The sequence below is a fragment of the Silene latifolia genome, chromosome 4, assembly GCF_048544455.1.
Source record: "Silene latifolia isolate original U9 population chromosome 4, ASM4854445v1, whole genome shotgun sequence".
NCBI classification, from domain to species: Eukaryota; Viridiplantae; Streptophyta; class Magnoliopsida; order Caryophyllales; family Caryophyllaceae; genus Silene; species Silene latifolia.
Window position 1 is genome coordinate 104,747,963 of NC_133529.1, and position 16,607 is coordinate 104,764,569.

A 16,607-nucleotide genomic window follows, 5' to 3' on the forward strand; every position below is an offset into this window, starting at 1 on the left:
ACAAACACTTTCCCCATGTGACCGGTTCAAAGTTGTAGGGCGATCCCCGCGACTTTAGGACGTCTCCCAAGCCTTTGCACTAGCTCCTACAACTTTTACCCCGGGTTCATTTTAATTGACTCCCTATGTTCATTAAGTTCATTGGTTACAGGTTTCAGGATCGTCGCTCTGATACCATTTGTAACACCCCCATACTCCGAGTGCCTTACCAGGACCACTCAGGTATGAAGACATCACCATCTCGGTTGCCCGAGGTATGATAATCAAATATACAAAACAGAAACAACATTTATTATAAGTAATTTAATGAATAAGTACAATCCTCGAAACCAAACTGAAAGTACAATACATTATTCCAAACTATCTGTTCTCAACTGAAATGTAAATAAATACTAAACTACAGCGGAAGACTCTATCGTCATGTCGTGGCCATCCCAGCTATCCCAAAGATCATCTCTATACCGTTCAATATCCGCTCACCATCCCCGAATGGATCACCGCAGGTTTACAAAACAACACCGGGTCAGTACTAATCACACAATCAATATAGATAACAACAATAAGACAAATAGACGAATCACACACACACACACACCACCAACTCCCATCGTCTCAATACCGACCGTCCACCGGACTACACTTCGATGGGGGACCGCAGCCGTTCTCCCACCTAAGCCCCGCTCATCGTACGAGCGATAACCCTGTCCATTAATGTGCACATCCCCTTTCGTGGCGGGTTCCACGAAGGGCGAAACTAGGGCGTGAGATCACTCCCGCAAGTGACCCCACTCAGCCGAGAACGCATCTCGAGAACCATCAACAAACACAACCACAATCACAATCACAATCACAATCATCATATCAAACAACTAACTACAGCACATCACCAATATCCCATTATGGGACTAATACTGAGTAGGAAATCCTACCTGGAAAGCACAACACGCAGACGGTATCTACAGCTGTCTCAAAACGCCTCTTCTACGAATTCTCCTCCTAACATATAACACATAAAGACTACCAATTACTTACTATTCATAAAACCCCCAAATCCTAAATTAGGGTTTGATCAAACCTAGCAAAACATTATATCAACTATATTAAAAGCTTACCCTCGACGCAAGGAATCCAACGACACGAACTACGATACGAACTGACCGTCTGAACTCCGGGAATTGTTAAGGATGCGATTAGGAAGATGACTGACTGCTTTCTCTCTTAAACAGGTTTTAGGTTTTGGTAAAAGTGAATTAAAACAACGACGATTATGTTTAAATACCCTAATCGCATAATTAACAAAACCCGCGAAAACTCCCCGTAAACCGGACACTCGATCGAGTACCCAAGGTACTCGATCGAGTACCCCCCTACTCGATCGAGTGCCCCAGCTACTCGATCGAGTGCCCAACAGGTCAGAAACTATTTTGCTTCGCCACTTACCCTTACTCGACAGAGTAAGGCCTACTCGATAGAGTACCCCCAAGACTATAAATACGGAGTATTACAGTACCGGTGATTCGGGTTCCGTCATGCTAATTAATGTTGTTAATTGTTGTTGTCTTTTTTTTTTCCTTCTAATTTAGTTGGTTTTTACTAAAATTTGAGAGAGAAATGTTTAAAGAGAGAAAGTAGTGTAAATGTGCAAAGGGCATTATCGTCTTTTGGAATGAAAACGTCGTTGATAGTTTACTAAAACGTCGTCGATGAAAATCAACCATCATTTTTAATTTGTGGTGGGGTGATTGTTGTATAAGTGGGTAAGACTATAAAAGTGAAGAAGGAGATAACAGGGGTTCTGGTGGGTAGTTTAAGGGTAAAAGGCCCATATCATGACCTGTTGGACAACCTGTTCTAGCAGGTTAAATATGAGACGAGATCAATACAAGTTAAATGATGTAATAGTTAGGTTTAATATGGGATAATCAATATGTTGGATTAAATGGGAAAGCGGAGGCTTAATTTGGATTATTGTCATTAAATAACCCAAGAAACAATTAAAGCTCTCTTTTAATAAACGATTATTTTTTACTTAAAATATGATCTTATTATAATTATAATTTTGCTCTTATTTTTCTAATTAAATTCAAAACTACAATTTTTTTCATTATAATAAAATAAAATTGGTATTAAACTATAAACTATAAGTTGCTAAAATTTTCATAATGCAATCATGAGTACTTAGAAAACAACTTAACACATATTTACTATTAAGTTCGTGACAAAAAAAATTCATTTAAAAAATTGGAGAAAATTATAAATGAAATCCATAGTTTTATGGTAAAAAAAGTACTTTCATAAAAATATATATTTGATAACTTTACCAATTCTTTTTTATTAGTTTTCCATTTCAATTTTTTTTGTTTCATATCAAAATACAATAGAGTGAAATATTAAATATTAAGGTGTCGATTTAAATCATCAATACTATCAATACTATATATTAAATCCAGAAACCAAGAGACATCAATGTAATTAAAGAAAGTTATACAAATTAATTATACTATATAGTTTTAAATCACTAGCACCGTGTGATGGACCCGATTAAGGGATCTCAATGCAAATATTATATAGTTTGGGTTAAAATTAAATTGTATAGAAGCTTGGTAATTTTCCTAAACATTTGTAAGAGACTAAAACATGGTCAATTTCCTTAAAATAAAACAATTAATTAAGATGGACAATTTCCTTGAAATAAAATAATTAATTAAGATGGTCAATTTCAAGGAGACTAAAAGAAAGAAGATGCTTGGTAATTTTCCTAAATATTTATAGAAGAGTAGAAGATGGTAAATTTCCTTAAAATAAAATAATTAATTAGTATAAACATGCACACTTATGATATTAATTATTATCATCATGAAATTATATATTAAATTTAAAATCTATGCAATTTTATTAAACTTTATTATAGTTTATTAGATGTATAGAGATGTTAATTATTTAACATACAAAAATATAATATATAAGTAGGTTATAAATAATTCAAGTTAGATTCCATAATATATAATACTAGTATTGGTGCCCGGCTTCGCCCGGGCTACCTCTACTTATCATTAAATATTTTTTTTCATTAAATAAAATTACTTAAAGTTGCATAACCCATAAATTTATCATTAATATATTTTTATAACATACCCTAAAATTACGATGAAATAAATTTTGAGACAAATTCACTACTTCCGCTATTAATATTTTACTCTTATTAATGAAACAATAGTAATAACATTTCACTACTTGCCTGTAATCATTGTTACTTTCACTACTCCAGCCGTAATTATTGTTACTGTCACTACTGCCGCATTAATATTGATAATTTCACTACTCCCTCCGTAATTATTGTTACTTTCACTATTGCCGCATTAATATTGATTATTTCACTACTCTCGTTGTTGTTTCTACCACTCTCACTAATCTCGTTGATAATATTGTTACTTTTACTATTCAAATGAGTGATTACTATCATATAACTATATCCAATGTTCTACAATTCTTTTCTTTACTGACGAAATTACTTTTACTACTTAGGCATGCAATTTTAAAAAGATTATATATTTATATAAATATATTACATATATGCATTAAATCAAATCGAAAGAATTATGCAATATTATATATCATGGATTCTAACTTGAATTATTTATAACCTACTTATTATATTTTTGTATGTTAAATAATTAACATCTCTATACATCTAATAAACTATAAAGTTTAATAAAATTGCATAGATTGTGAATTTAATATATAATTTTAATATGATAATAATTAATACCATAAGTGTGCATGTTTATATTAATTAGTTATTTTATTTTAAGAAAATTGACCATCTTCTAGTCTTCTATAAATATTTTGGAAAATTATTAGACATCTTCTTTCTTTTAGTTTCCTTGAAATTGACCATCTTAATTAATTATTTTATTTTAAGGAAATTGACAATCTTAATTAATTATTTTGTTTTAAGAAAATTGACCATGTTTAAGAAAATTACCAAGCTTCTATATAATTTAATTTTAACCCAAACTATGTAATATTTGCATTGAGATCCCTTAATCGGGTCCATCACACGGTGCTATTGATTTAAAACTATATAGTATACTATATTTACCGCAAAATTTTATTTTCAATGAAATAAACTATGTTGAAGTTGTCTAACTCACACGTTTACGGTTTGTAATATATTTTTCTACGACATATCTTGTAATTATGATGAAATGTAAAGTTTATTTTCAAATTATGAGACACGTTCACTACCCCGCTATTAATATTATTACTTTCACGACATTCTTTCTTAATATCATTACGTTCCCTACTCCCGTGGTTACTATTGTTACTTTTACGAATTCTTCTATTTTTTTCTGTTAAATTCATTATTCCCGTTAATTTTATCCAGCCTATATTTAAATAAATAAAATATTTCCTTGAGTCGTTTGGTTATTTAATTGTTCATACTTCTCATTGTTACCACTATTACTTTCACTACATTCGTAGTTACTTTCACAACTTCCACTATCATTATTATAACTGTCACTACTACATTAATACCGTTAATTTTATTAATCTCGTTGCTGCTACTATTACTTTTATTACATTTAATTTAATGTATAATTCTATGATGATACTAATTAATTACATAAGTGGGGCATGTTAATTTTAAGGAAAATTTCTATATTCTTGTGTTTTCTAAATTTAATTACTTTAATTTAATGTAATTTCCATAAATATTCTTCATCAAGGCATCTTCATATTATACTTTTAACTAAAACTATATAATATTTACATTGAGGTCCCTTTATCAGGTCCATCACATGGTGCTATCGATTTAAAACTATATAGTATAATTAATTTGTATAGATTTCTTTAATTACATTGAAGTCCCTTGGTTTCTGGAATTAATATATAGTATTGATTACATAATTCTTTCGATTTGATTTAATGCACATAATCCTCTTAAAATTGCATGCTTAAGTAGTAAAAGTAATTTCGTCAGTAAAGAAAAGAATTGTAGTAACATTGGATATAGTTATATGATACTCCGTAGTAATCACTCATTTGAATAGTAAAAGTAACAGTATTATCAGCGAGATTATTAAAAGTGGTAGAAACAACAACGGGAGTAGTGAAATAATCAATATTAATGCGGCAATAGTGAAAGTATTAATAATTACGGCGAGAGTAATGAAATTATCAATATTAATGCGGCAGTAGTGACAGTAACAATAACTACGGCGGGAGTAGCGAAAGTAACAATGATTACGGGTAAGTAGTGAAATGTTATTACTATTGTTTCATTAATAATAGTAAAATATTAATAGCGAGAGTAGTGAATTTATCTCAGAATTTATTTCATCGTAATTTTAGCCTTTTAGGACATGTTATAGAAAAATATATTAATGATAAATTTATGGGTTATACAACTTTAAGTAATTTTATTTAATTAAAAAAATTAATGGTAAGTAGAGGTAGCCCGGGCGAAGCCGGGCACCAATACTAGTATATATAATTTGAAAACCAATGGACATAAATATAACTAAATAAATCTATACAAATCAATTATACATATAGTTTTTAATCGATAGCGATGTGCGATAGACCTGACCAAGGGACTTCAATGTAAATAGTATCTAGTTTTGGTTGAAGTATAAATTTAGAAAACACGAATATGGTGATTTTCCTTAAAATAAACATGCGTCACTTGTGATATTAATTAGTATAAAAGATGTTAATTATTTAACATACACAAATATAATATAACTATGTTATATTTTGGAAACTATTAAAAAGTAAATAAATCAAGCTAAATTTCCAAAAAAATATAATATTCCATAATTATTTTGATTTGATTTAATCAATATATATAATATATTTATATAAATATATAAGTCTCTCATTTGAATAGTCAAAGTAATAGTAACATTGGATATATATTAATATGATAGTAATCACTCATTTGAATAATCGAAGTAACAATATTATTAGCAGCGAACTGGAGTAGTGAAAGTAATAGAAGTAACAACGAGAGTAGTGAAATTATCAATATTAATGCGGTAGTAGTGAAAATAACAATAATTACGTAACAATAACTACAACGGAAGTAGTGGAAGTAACAGTATTAATAACGAATGAAATAAAAGTAACAATACTAACAATAAAATAAAATATATATATATGAACAATTAGCTAACTATCGATTCGAGTAAAATATTAGTAACTGGAATAGTTAATTTGTCTCATAATTTATTTATCATAATTTTAAGATAAGTTACAGAAAAAAATATTAATGATAAATTTATAAATTATGCAACTTTAAAATAGTTTTATTTATCTGAAAATAATTTTATGTTAAATAGAGGTAGCACGGACTGAACCGGACATCAATACTAATAATACCTAAAAGGCTAAAACATACTTCGTAAAACCTTTATATATACCGCGAATGGCCGTCGGACCTATTATTATCGTGATTTCATGATTTGTATGATCAATATTTCCGTCTAGTTAACAAACTCCTTAGGTGCGATCAGTGCCTGGCCAATTCCCAAACTCCATTGTTCACTCTCTCTCCTCTTTCTTTCTTGTTCATCCTCAATTCAACATCACTCTTAACAATTCAACCGATCTTCCCTAATTTTCGACCTAAATTCACTGTCAATTTTCCCTGATTGCGACGAATTTCAGTGATCTGATCCCTTGACAATGGCGCCAGTATCAGCTCTCGCGAAATACAAGCTTGTGTTCTTAGGTGATCAATCCGTCGGTAAAACTAGTATCATCACTCGATTCATGTACGACAAGTTCGATAACACTTATCAGGTATTTTTCTGATTGATGATTACTAATTATTGTTGTTTTTATCGACATTCCATCTCATCATCAATCAATTTCGTTTGATTGTTTGGCGATCTTTGTTTTTTGGCGGATCTGATTTGTTTGCTTCGATGGTATTAGTTTTGAATTGTGATCGCGTTTTTATTTTAATTGTTTTCTTTGATCGTCTTGAACTTCTAAAATTACTTGAAATTATATGATCTCCAAATTATAGTTAGCTCCGATGCAAATAGTTCTATGATTTAGATTATTGGATACATAAACTGTAGATTTGTGATGTTAATTTTGTTCGAGGTATGATCTCTGCTAAGTTAGGGTTTATGAGTGTGATTCAGTTGAGATTTTGAAGGTTCTGTGTTTGCATCGCATTGGAATTGATTGCTCCTCCTGAAGAGGATTAATTAGATGTAGTCCAAAACTTCGTAGTTGTAATTGACTGATTTGGTTAGTAAAGCTTTTGGTATAATTATGTTTATATGGAGTTGTTATTAGGCTGATCCAAAATTATGTTTGTGTTGCGGTCATGTGCGAATTTAACTATTTTCAGGGCTCATTGTTTTTATTGGGATACTCACTGTGATGGTCGGATCACGGATAATGAGTTTATAACGAATCATGAATGTGTGTGATTTATAACCGTGAACAACCAAATATAAGTGTCAATAGGTCCCAGGTTCGATTCCCCCTCCCCTCTATTGTAATGCGACTACTCGTTAGACCAAAAAAAATTGATATTACCGCACTGCCTCCATTTATTAGTTCGTCTAGTGCTAGTAAAGAAGCAAATACTTTTTGGTTGGATGTTGATGCGTGATTGTTATGTTTGTGGGGGAATGACTTCAGCATTATGCGATCTTTTGTTCTAAGCATCATTTTCTTGCTTCACCTGTGTTTTGATTTTTAGTGCATCATTCATGGCAAACCAAACATTTTATAATGGTTATTACTTAAATGTGCTCTCCTGTTGTTGCACAGGCTACAATTGGTATTGATTTTCTATCAAAGACCATGTATCTTGAAGATCGTACTGTACGTCTTCAATTGTGGTAAGCTTCTTTCCTAGATTTTCAAATTTCACCATTACATTTTATTGTTACGTCTCTTTCAAGTTCCAAATTCAAATGTGCACTTAATTTTAAGTTCGTCATTATTGACTAGCAAACTTCTTAATCATTTTTAACAAAGTCTATTGTCTTTGTTGTTGCTGTATATTTTTTTACAATTGGTTTTGAAACACAAAGAGGAAGCGCATTGATCACAAAAGTCCATACATTATCATAATTGAATACTTTGATTCATTTGTGCACAGGGATACTGCTGGGCAGGAGAGGTTCCGGAGTCTTATACCTAGTTACATAAGGGATTCATCAGTTGCAGTCATTGTATATGATGTTGCGAGTAAGTATTGTCTGGACCCTGAATATTGCTGTACGCAATCTACCAATGCCCAAGCTTGTTTTCTTCAAAATATTTACTCCCTCTTTTATTGCATGATCTCATTTTGTGTGTTTTTTTTTTGAAATATTACTCCCTCCAAAAACCCAAATGTGCATTTTACTCCCGATGTTGTCTCTAGGGAACAGGGAGTCTTTCTTCTTACATTTGTTTTACATTATATACGTAATCATATGTTTGGGGTTTTGCAAGGCTCTTGAAATACCATTGAATATTCTGGCTGACATTCTTTGTTCATTTGTTTGATCTGTCCATGACCAGGCCGACAATCCTTTCTAAACACAATTAAGTGGATTGAAGAGGTCCGCACTGAGAGGGGCAGTGATGTTATTATCGTTCTTGTTGGAAACAAGACTGATCTTGTGGACAAAAGGTATTTTAACGTAAAATGGTCTTGTGTGTGTGTGTGTGTGTGTGTGTGTGTGTTTTCGGTTTTGAGCTACTATTCTTCTTGTGGGGTGTTCCAACGATAAGATTCTTCTTGCTTGTGACCTCACGGGATTGCTTCGTTTGATCCGCTGTTTTTCCAGAAGTACATAACAATGAGGTTTCTTGAGTATCTAAGACATAGAAATTGCTCATATGACTGACAGAAACTGATTTGGTTTGACTTGAAAGTCGTTAATGTGGTAAATAGGAATTGATTAGGTCACGTCTCAGTAAGAGCCTTGATATGACTTGTCTTCTGACTTAAAGGATGCTTCAACTGGTCCCGATTGTGAATAGACACTGGAGCTATAAATCTTGTAAGAGTTAACCTTATTTCTTGGTTAATCTAAGACCCTTAGTAGAGCCCTTCTGTTCTTTAGGAAGTTTGTCACTATACTTCTCTATTTAATGCTAAAATGTCAAAGTTATGCAAAGTTCCTTTTTGCTATCGAGCCTTGATAAGCTCTTTAATTGAACCCACCCTTGTTTGTAGTTTTGCGGTCTACTAGCCTTGTCCATGTGGTGAATAGTTAGAGCAGCTGAGAATGCTTCATTAAATTGATTGAGTTTGCTAAAAGCGTATAGTTATTTGATTTTCAGTTTTTCTTTGAACGTTGGTTGAGAAATAAGTTTGGATCATATTTGTTGCTGCCTGCCAACCTTTTGCCAGTTTGCTGAATTATTGTCTATGATGTCAGGCAAGTCTCAATTGAGGAAGGTGAAGCAAAAGCTAGGGATCTCAATGTCATGTTCATTGAAACTAGTGCAAAAGCTGGCTTCAACATAAAGGTGCTTCCTCCGGTTTCCTTTATACATTTGTTTCACTTTTTTTAGTATTCTAACAGTCTACAATTTACATCCTTCCGTGCATACTATAGTTATAGTTCATTATGTATAATAATGTAAACTGGATAGTAATTTGTATTCCCTCTTATCATTTCTGTACCCATACTTTAGAGTTTGGTTTAAACTTTTGGACTAGGTTATTATTGATTCATCATACAACATTACCCCCAATGCCTCGAGCCGCAATGGTCGGGATAAGGGGGTCGAATGTATGCAGCTCTTAGTCTCTTACCTGTGACATGTTTGTGTTGTTAACACAGTACACATAAGTTCTGAAAACTTTGTTGGAACATGAAAAAGAAGGGTTACGTAGACCTTTTTCCTTATTCCATCGCAATCTAGGACAAAGATTACAGAGTCTGTAACTAAATTGAAAATTATATGCATTTTGTAGGCACTTTTTCGGAAAATCGCTGCAGCTTTACCTGGAATGGAGACACTCTCTTCAACAAAGCAAGAGGACATGGTTGATGTAAGTCTCAAGTCCACCTCAAGTGCACCACAATCCAGTGCTCAATCTGGTGGGTGTGCTTGCTGACCGCCAACAGGGTCCCCATGGAAGCCTCACCTAATTAACTCGCGTGTACTTTTTTTTCCTTGCATCCTTGAGGCGACAAAGATTTTGCTCGTTCCCCGAAGTATCATATTCATAGTCATAGACTCGTAGTGTCACTTTTTTATGCTAGACTTCTTCATCCAGAATTTGAGAGAGTTAGAATTTTGAAGATATGTCGGAGTTCATGCCATTATTTGTCTAAACTCTAAATGTTGTCATATATGTGAATATGCTTGGCCACTCAAAGTGACAGTCAGGTTTTTCATCTGTGCCCCTACTCTGCCAGAACCATGTAGAGAAAATGCTTGTCTTGATACTTGAATACCAGTGGATTTGATTGCATGCACTTTTCTGCCATCTTGATGGCAGATGTTAGTTATCTACCGCCTGGTTGTGTCCCATCCTGGTGGTAAATTGATTGAATTCTTTAGTATCGTTCGGATTTGGATCCGTGATCCATCGACACCTGGAGCCACATGTTGTGGCTTGCTGGGTAATTTTGCTGTCTGCCTTCGAGTGATTCATTGATGGGCGCTTATGAGACTTCTGCATTGCAAATGTATTGAGTTGCTTAAATTAGAATTTCATAACGGAATATAATTTTTGGGTATTTATGGCTTCCACGGTAAAGGGGTAAACTGAATTTTTCGGTTAAATAAAATTATAAATATGAAATGGTTGGTACCTATACAACCAAACTTATTGATGCTTATTCGTTAATACAGTAATTCAATAGCTAGATCTTCAATAAGTACAATCCAAGTATGTTAACATAGAAACTCATTTCATTCAATCTACTAGATCTTGTGTACTTCGTGATGAAACTAAGGCCTCCAAAGGGTTCTTCATCATAATGGTGAATACAGTTTCCTCAGACAAATCCACATCTTGTTCCCCAGCTTTCCACTCAAAACGCCAAACCAAATTAGCGACAAAGTACTCTAAATTAAGCCTAGTCAAAACATGTCCTGGGCACATCCTCCTCCCTACTCCGAATGGCATCATCTTAATCTCTTTTCTCCCGGCTAAGTCGAAATTTTTATCAACTAGTGCATCATTGGTCAAAAACCTCTCGGGATTGAACTTCATTGGATCTTCCCACACATTTGGGTCCCACCCAATCTCAGCCACTAAGACCTTTATCCAAGAATCCTTGGGTATCGTGTACCCGCCCAATTCCATATCTTGTTCGATTCTATGGGGCAACAGTAAATGACCCGATGGGTGTCGTCTAAGCACCTCTAAGATCACCGCCTTCAAATATGGTATTTGGGCCAAATCTTCATCCCTTATTTCATCCGTGTTAGGCCTTGACCCAACGACTTCTTTAATCTCCCTTAAAAGTTGGGCTTGGATTTGAGGGTATTTGACTAAATTCGCCATGGCCCACTCTAAGTCGGTACTAGGTAAGTCTGTGCTTGCGTTTATAAACTCGTTACACAAACTTACCATTTCACCCGCAGTTAAGTTCCTCAAGCCTCCCTCTTCATTTGGAATTTGCAACTCTAGTAATGAATCGACATAACAATGTCGTATTTTTTCTTTCTCTGATTCAACAAGTTTTTTTCGAGTTTTAATTAGACGGACAAACACATCATCGAGCTTTTTCCGAAGGGTATGGATCTCGGCCCACTTGGTTGCGAATATGATCTTTGTCAACTTGGGCCATGCATTGAGGATGCTAAAATGTGGTAGGCCTAATAAGATTCGTCTGCTTATGCTTTGGACTTCTTTGACTTCGGCCTCATCTAAAAAAAGCCCAAAACACATAGCACACTGTAAGCGGAATATGGAGTGTAGGAGGTGATCCCTTAGTTGGATCGGATCCCCGGATTTGGACCGGTCCTCAAGGCGGTGAATAAGGATATCCAAGGCCCATTTTCGCACCCCAGCGAATGAACTGATATGAGTCGGACTAAGAAAGTGAGAGGCCAAGTTACGGCGTAAGGCCTGCCAAGTGGGCCCATAAGCAGCAGAGCTCACACTGTGCTGGTTGCTATTGAATATGCTATTGGTTGGGGGTGCCTTCAACCTATCCGCGGACATAGACCCGTTTTTAATAAGGGCTTCATGGGCGAGGAATGCATCCGAGATCCATATTGTAGGTCTGGAACCCACATAGATTGTGAATATCGGGCCCAACTTGGACCGGAGGCGTTTAACTAGCGGTAACGGCCCATGAAACGATGAGTACTTAAGCAACCATGTTGCGGGAGAAATGCTTATTCCGGGTGGAAATTGAGGTTTTCTTTCGGAATCGATTTGCGATTTCTTAGGAAGAATGTCAATTAAAGCCTTAATTAAGAAAATAAGACATAAAGAAACGGTAATGATAAACCAGATTCCCATTCTCAATTAAGATGTAACAAATAATAATATTTGTTTTAATATTAGTAATTGGAATATCATAAACTAACATCTGTAATGCGTATTTATAGATAAAATTGTGTGGATTTTAGTAGAAATAAACGTATGTAGTGAAATCATAAGTTAAAGTGATTGATTAGATTTGTCTAAAGCTGATTTCAACATGGTACAAATGTAGCTAAGACGTGATGTCAGATTGTTAACAATTACAAAAATTAAACCTTATTAGCTTAGTTATTCAGTTTAGTGATTTCCATTGGCATGTCATATTGGACTAGTGTTTTTAGTAATAAATGTACGAGGCCTTGGAATAGTAAAAATCATTGATTTATAAGTCTATGACTATGTGTCTTCAATCAATGAATAAGTCACATAGATGAGATATATCACAAATTCTTCTCTTTGACGCGTTAGTCATTACAATTAAGCTTGTGATGTCTCATAATCGGTTAAAATAATTATCAAAAAGGGGAGGTTGTTGTGACATATTACAAGTCATTTTCCGTCCCAAGAAAGAATAGCTCGAGATATATAAATGGATGGATAAAAAAGTTTGTAGAGTTTGTTATCTTATATATATATATATATATATATATATATATATATATATAGAGGCCGGATCCGGTGAGGCACCTCATTATGGCGGAGGCGTCGGCCTCACCAAATTCCTCATTATGGCGAGGCAAGATCCGGTGAGTCCACCTATATATTTGAGTCCATGAGTCCATAAAACAATATCACGCACTATACAATACAATATCACGAATTATTTTTTTTCGAAATTTTTTTTTTCAAATTTTTTTTTTCGAATTTTTTTTTTCAATTTTTTTTTTCGAATTTTTTTTTTTCAAATTTTTTTTTTCGAAATTTTTTTTTCCGAAAAAGTTTTTTTTTTTTTTTTTTTTTTTTTTTTTTTTTTTTTTTAATCTCATACCTATTTTGTGAATCTCATACCTTATTCAGTGAATCTTTAAGGCTTGTTTTGTGAAACTTGATCATCATAATTGGTTAAAATCACCTATTTCGCTCTTTTCTTTATTAGGTGAATCTCAGACTTTGTTTTGTGAATCTCGGGCACTTGTTCAAATGAATCTTAGAACTTGTTTTGTGAAACTTGGTCATCATAAGTGGTTAAAATCACGTTTTTTCCTCTTTTCCTTATTTTGTGAATCTCATACCTTAGTCAGTGAATCTCAAGACTTGTTTTGTGAAACTTGATCATCATAAGTGGTTAGAAATCACCTATTTTGCCTTTTTCTTTATTAGGTGAATCTCAGATTTTGTTTTGAGAATCTCAGACCTTGTTCGGTGAATCTTAGAGCTTATTTTGTGAAACATGGTCATCATAAGTGGTTAAAATCACGTTTTTTGCTCTTTTTCCTTATTTGGTGAATCTCAGACCTTATTTTGTGAATCTCATACTTTATTCAGTGAATCTTAAGGTTTGTTTTGTGAAACTTGATCATATTTTGCTCTTTTCTTTATTAGGTGAATCTCAGACTTTGTTTTGTGAATCTCAGACCTTGTTCAGTGAATCTTAGAGCTTGTTTTGTGAAACTTGGTCATCATAAGTGGTTAAAATCACGTTTCTTGCTCTTTTCCTTATTTGGTGAATCTCAAGCCTTATTTTGTGAATCTCATACCTTATTCAGTGAATCTTAAGGCTTGTTTTGTGAAACTTGATCATCATAAGTGGTTAAAATCATCTATTTTGCTCTTTTCTTTATTAGGTGAATCTGAGACTTTGTTTTGTGAATCTCAGAGCTTGTTCAGTGAATCGGAGAGCTTGTTTTGTGAAACTTGGTCATCATAAGTGGTTAAAATCACGTTTTTTTGCACATCTGAGTACGGATTTCGCTAACTCATCCTCAATGTTAATGTATTTAAGTTTAATACACTAGATTCTTAAATTAACTAGGCTATATGAGATTCGAACTCATACCTTTGTGCAAGATTTGCACATTGCTCTCCCATTTGAGCTAATAGCCTTTAAGATATACGAGTACATAACAAAGATTAAATAAGGGGAACCTTAAGCTAATAGCCTTTAGATATGGAGTATTTAACTAACCTGTAACAAACTGAATCACCTTGCCAAAATAACAGAAACACGAACCATTACTAGTATAAGGCAAAAGAAGGCGTAAAGGTTTGAAATTATGGGTCCCAATTACGGGACAGAAAAAAAACAAATATTTCTACCAAAAAAGCAAGTGTATTCGAGTGGAAGATAACAAGAGTTCCAAGAGCCATAAACTGTAAATGTATACCTTGAGATTTCCAGTGACATTGAACGTGACAGCGGCAGAATACTGATCTTCATTTCCTGCGAAAAGTACCAACATGGTGTGTTATTTTAGGAAAATAATTCTTCAATTAATAGCGAGAGTCTACAATCAATATTAACATTGCACGAAAAAGAAGTTACCAAACCTGTGAAACTGTTTCATCAGCAACAACATCGAAGGTGAAGCGTGATTCAGGGTGTCCGGTCCAAGTAATTGTTTGGGAACTTTCTTGCTCAACACATCTACTATAGCCTTGTAGTGATATCTCGTAGTGTTTAGAGGACAAAGTCTAATGATCACCGTGAATCGATGTTGCAATGTAAGTCGGCGTCACAACATACACAAAGTACAAATTTATGCAATCGTGTGGTAGACAACATCACTAATAACCAATTGCTACCGAATATACCAATTGCTCCAACACTCTCTCTCTCCCTTTCCTCTTCTTTCTTCGTTTCTGGCCGCCTTGTGCAGCCTCATCGTTTTCTCCTTTACTTCACAGTTCACTACAAACATCGCCCTGTATTGTGTCACATATATTTCATGTCTGCAGAAACACCACCAGTTATAAAAATTGTTAGATGCCATTGTAGTGGAACAAACAATTCTAAGATAGTGAAATATGTCCATTTACCTTTCGCTATAATATGTTTATTTGCTACACATAATATTTCTTCCCGCATCTATTAGGATTTGCGTAATAGCCAAATATCACATATCAGCCTATATAGGGTCCATGGGTCATTGCACCCCCAAGCAAAAGCTATAATAACGCGGGATAAAAAAAAAGTATCATCATCTCATTATTCATCAAAGACAATTTCTTTGGTGAACTATCTCCACATTTTCTTGATGAGGAACTTGATTAGTTGAGAAATTTAGCCCTCATCAATAATGCATTTTCCAGGTTTTTAGCCGAGATCTTGCATTCCCTGTTAAACATATAATGTTCATGTTGGCATGCTGCTCCTTGGCTCTTAACCATAATATTACTCAAAGTTATTGAACCTTCTTCTATCTTTTTATTCTTAATCAATTATTGCTCCATAAGTGAAAATTAAGTATGGATAGTACTATCAAGGAACAGTTTGATTACGATGACAAGATTGATGACAATCAAAATGTCCATTTAGTCGAGCAAGTGATCAATCTCGCAATGGGCCTTAAGTATCAAATTGACATAGAAGCTCTTAAAGAAGCATTCTCTAACTTTGTGATGGTCAAAAACTCGAAATTTTGCAGCATCATAGTAAAAGACAACAAAGGTAGGAAACATTGGAAAAAAGTCCATGTCAACATCGATGACCACATCATAATCTATCATATCTATAAATTTCTGTTAACCAAATCAAGCACTGTTGCATTAATGAGAATGACATATATACAGTATACTCCATATATTACGAGGGTATATAGAATGAAAACCTGTAAGACGGTATACAGTTGCTTTATATACAGTATACTCCATATATTACGAGGAACTAGAAAAACAAGCTCGAATCGAAAACACACAAAATCAAGTAAATCAGTGAGCAAAATAGAAATAAAATCATAAAAATACAATCAACAACTTAAACGCAACAAATCTAAACAATGTTCGATCCGTAAAAAAGCAACAAAGGCATGCGAAGTTAAAATAAATTGACACAGAAAATCAAATCAAAATCAGTAAAAATGACGAGATTTGCGAAATTAAAGCGAAGGAAGAAGAGAATCACTGCGAACGAGCGAAAACAATGGAAAATTAACAAGAAATCGAAAAATAATGCGCTATAATGACGATTGATAGAGAGATAATCGATCTTCCATGGAATTTTCTTCGCTTCATTCAACAATCACAAATT

At 33.7% G+C, this 16,607-nt stretch overlaps 2 protein-coding genes across 2 annotated transcripts; one reads left to right on the forward strand and one right to left on the reverse strand.

Annotated features, from left to right (window-relative positions):
• Positions 1-6,445: 6,445 nt before the first annotated feature.
• On the forward strand, positions 6,446-10,373 carry LOC141653703 (ras-related protein RABH1b). The gene is made up of 6 exons (XM_074461543.1): positions 6,446-6,807; positions 7,798-7,868; positions 8,132-8,220; positions 8,539-8,650; positions 9,405-9,495; positions 9,947-10,373. Exons 1-6 carry the CDS (start codon positions 6,691-6,693, stop codon positions 10,088-10,090), a joined length of 624 nt encoding a protein of 207 aa, XP_074317644.1. The 5' UTR covers positions 6,446-6,690; the 3' UTR covers positions 10,091-10,373.
• A 524-nt stretch (positions 10,374-10,897) lies between these two features.
• LOC141651866 (cytochrome P450 89A9-like) lies at positions 10,898-16,231 on the reverse strand. The gene is made up of 6 exons (XM_074459558.1): positions 16,205-16,231; positions 16,038-16,099; positions 15,173-15,310; positions 14,909-14,916; positions 14,746-14,801; positions 10,898-12,403 (listed from the first exon to the last, which is right to left on the reverse strand). The coding sequence occupies exons 1-6, from the start codon at positions 16,229-16,231 to the stop codon at positions 10,898-10,900; spliced, it is 1,797 nt and encodes a 598-aa protein (XP_074315659.1).
• Positions 16,232-16,607: the final 376 nt, after the last annotated feature.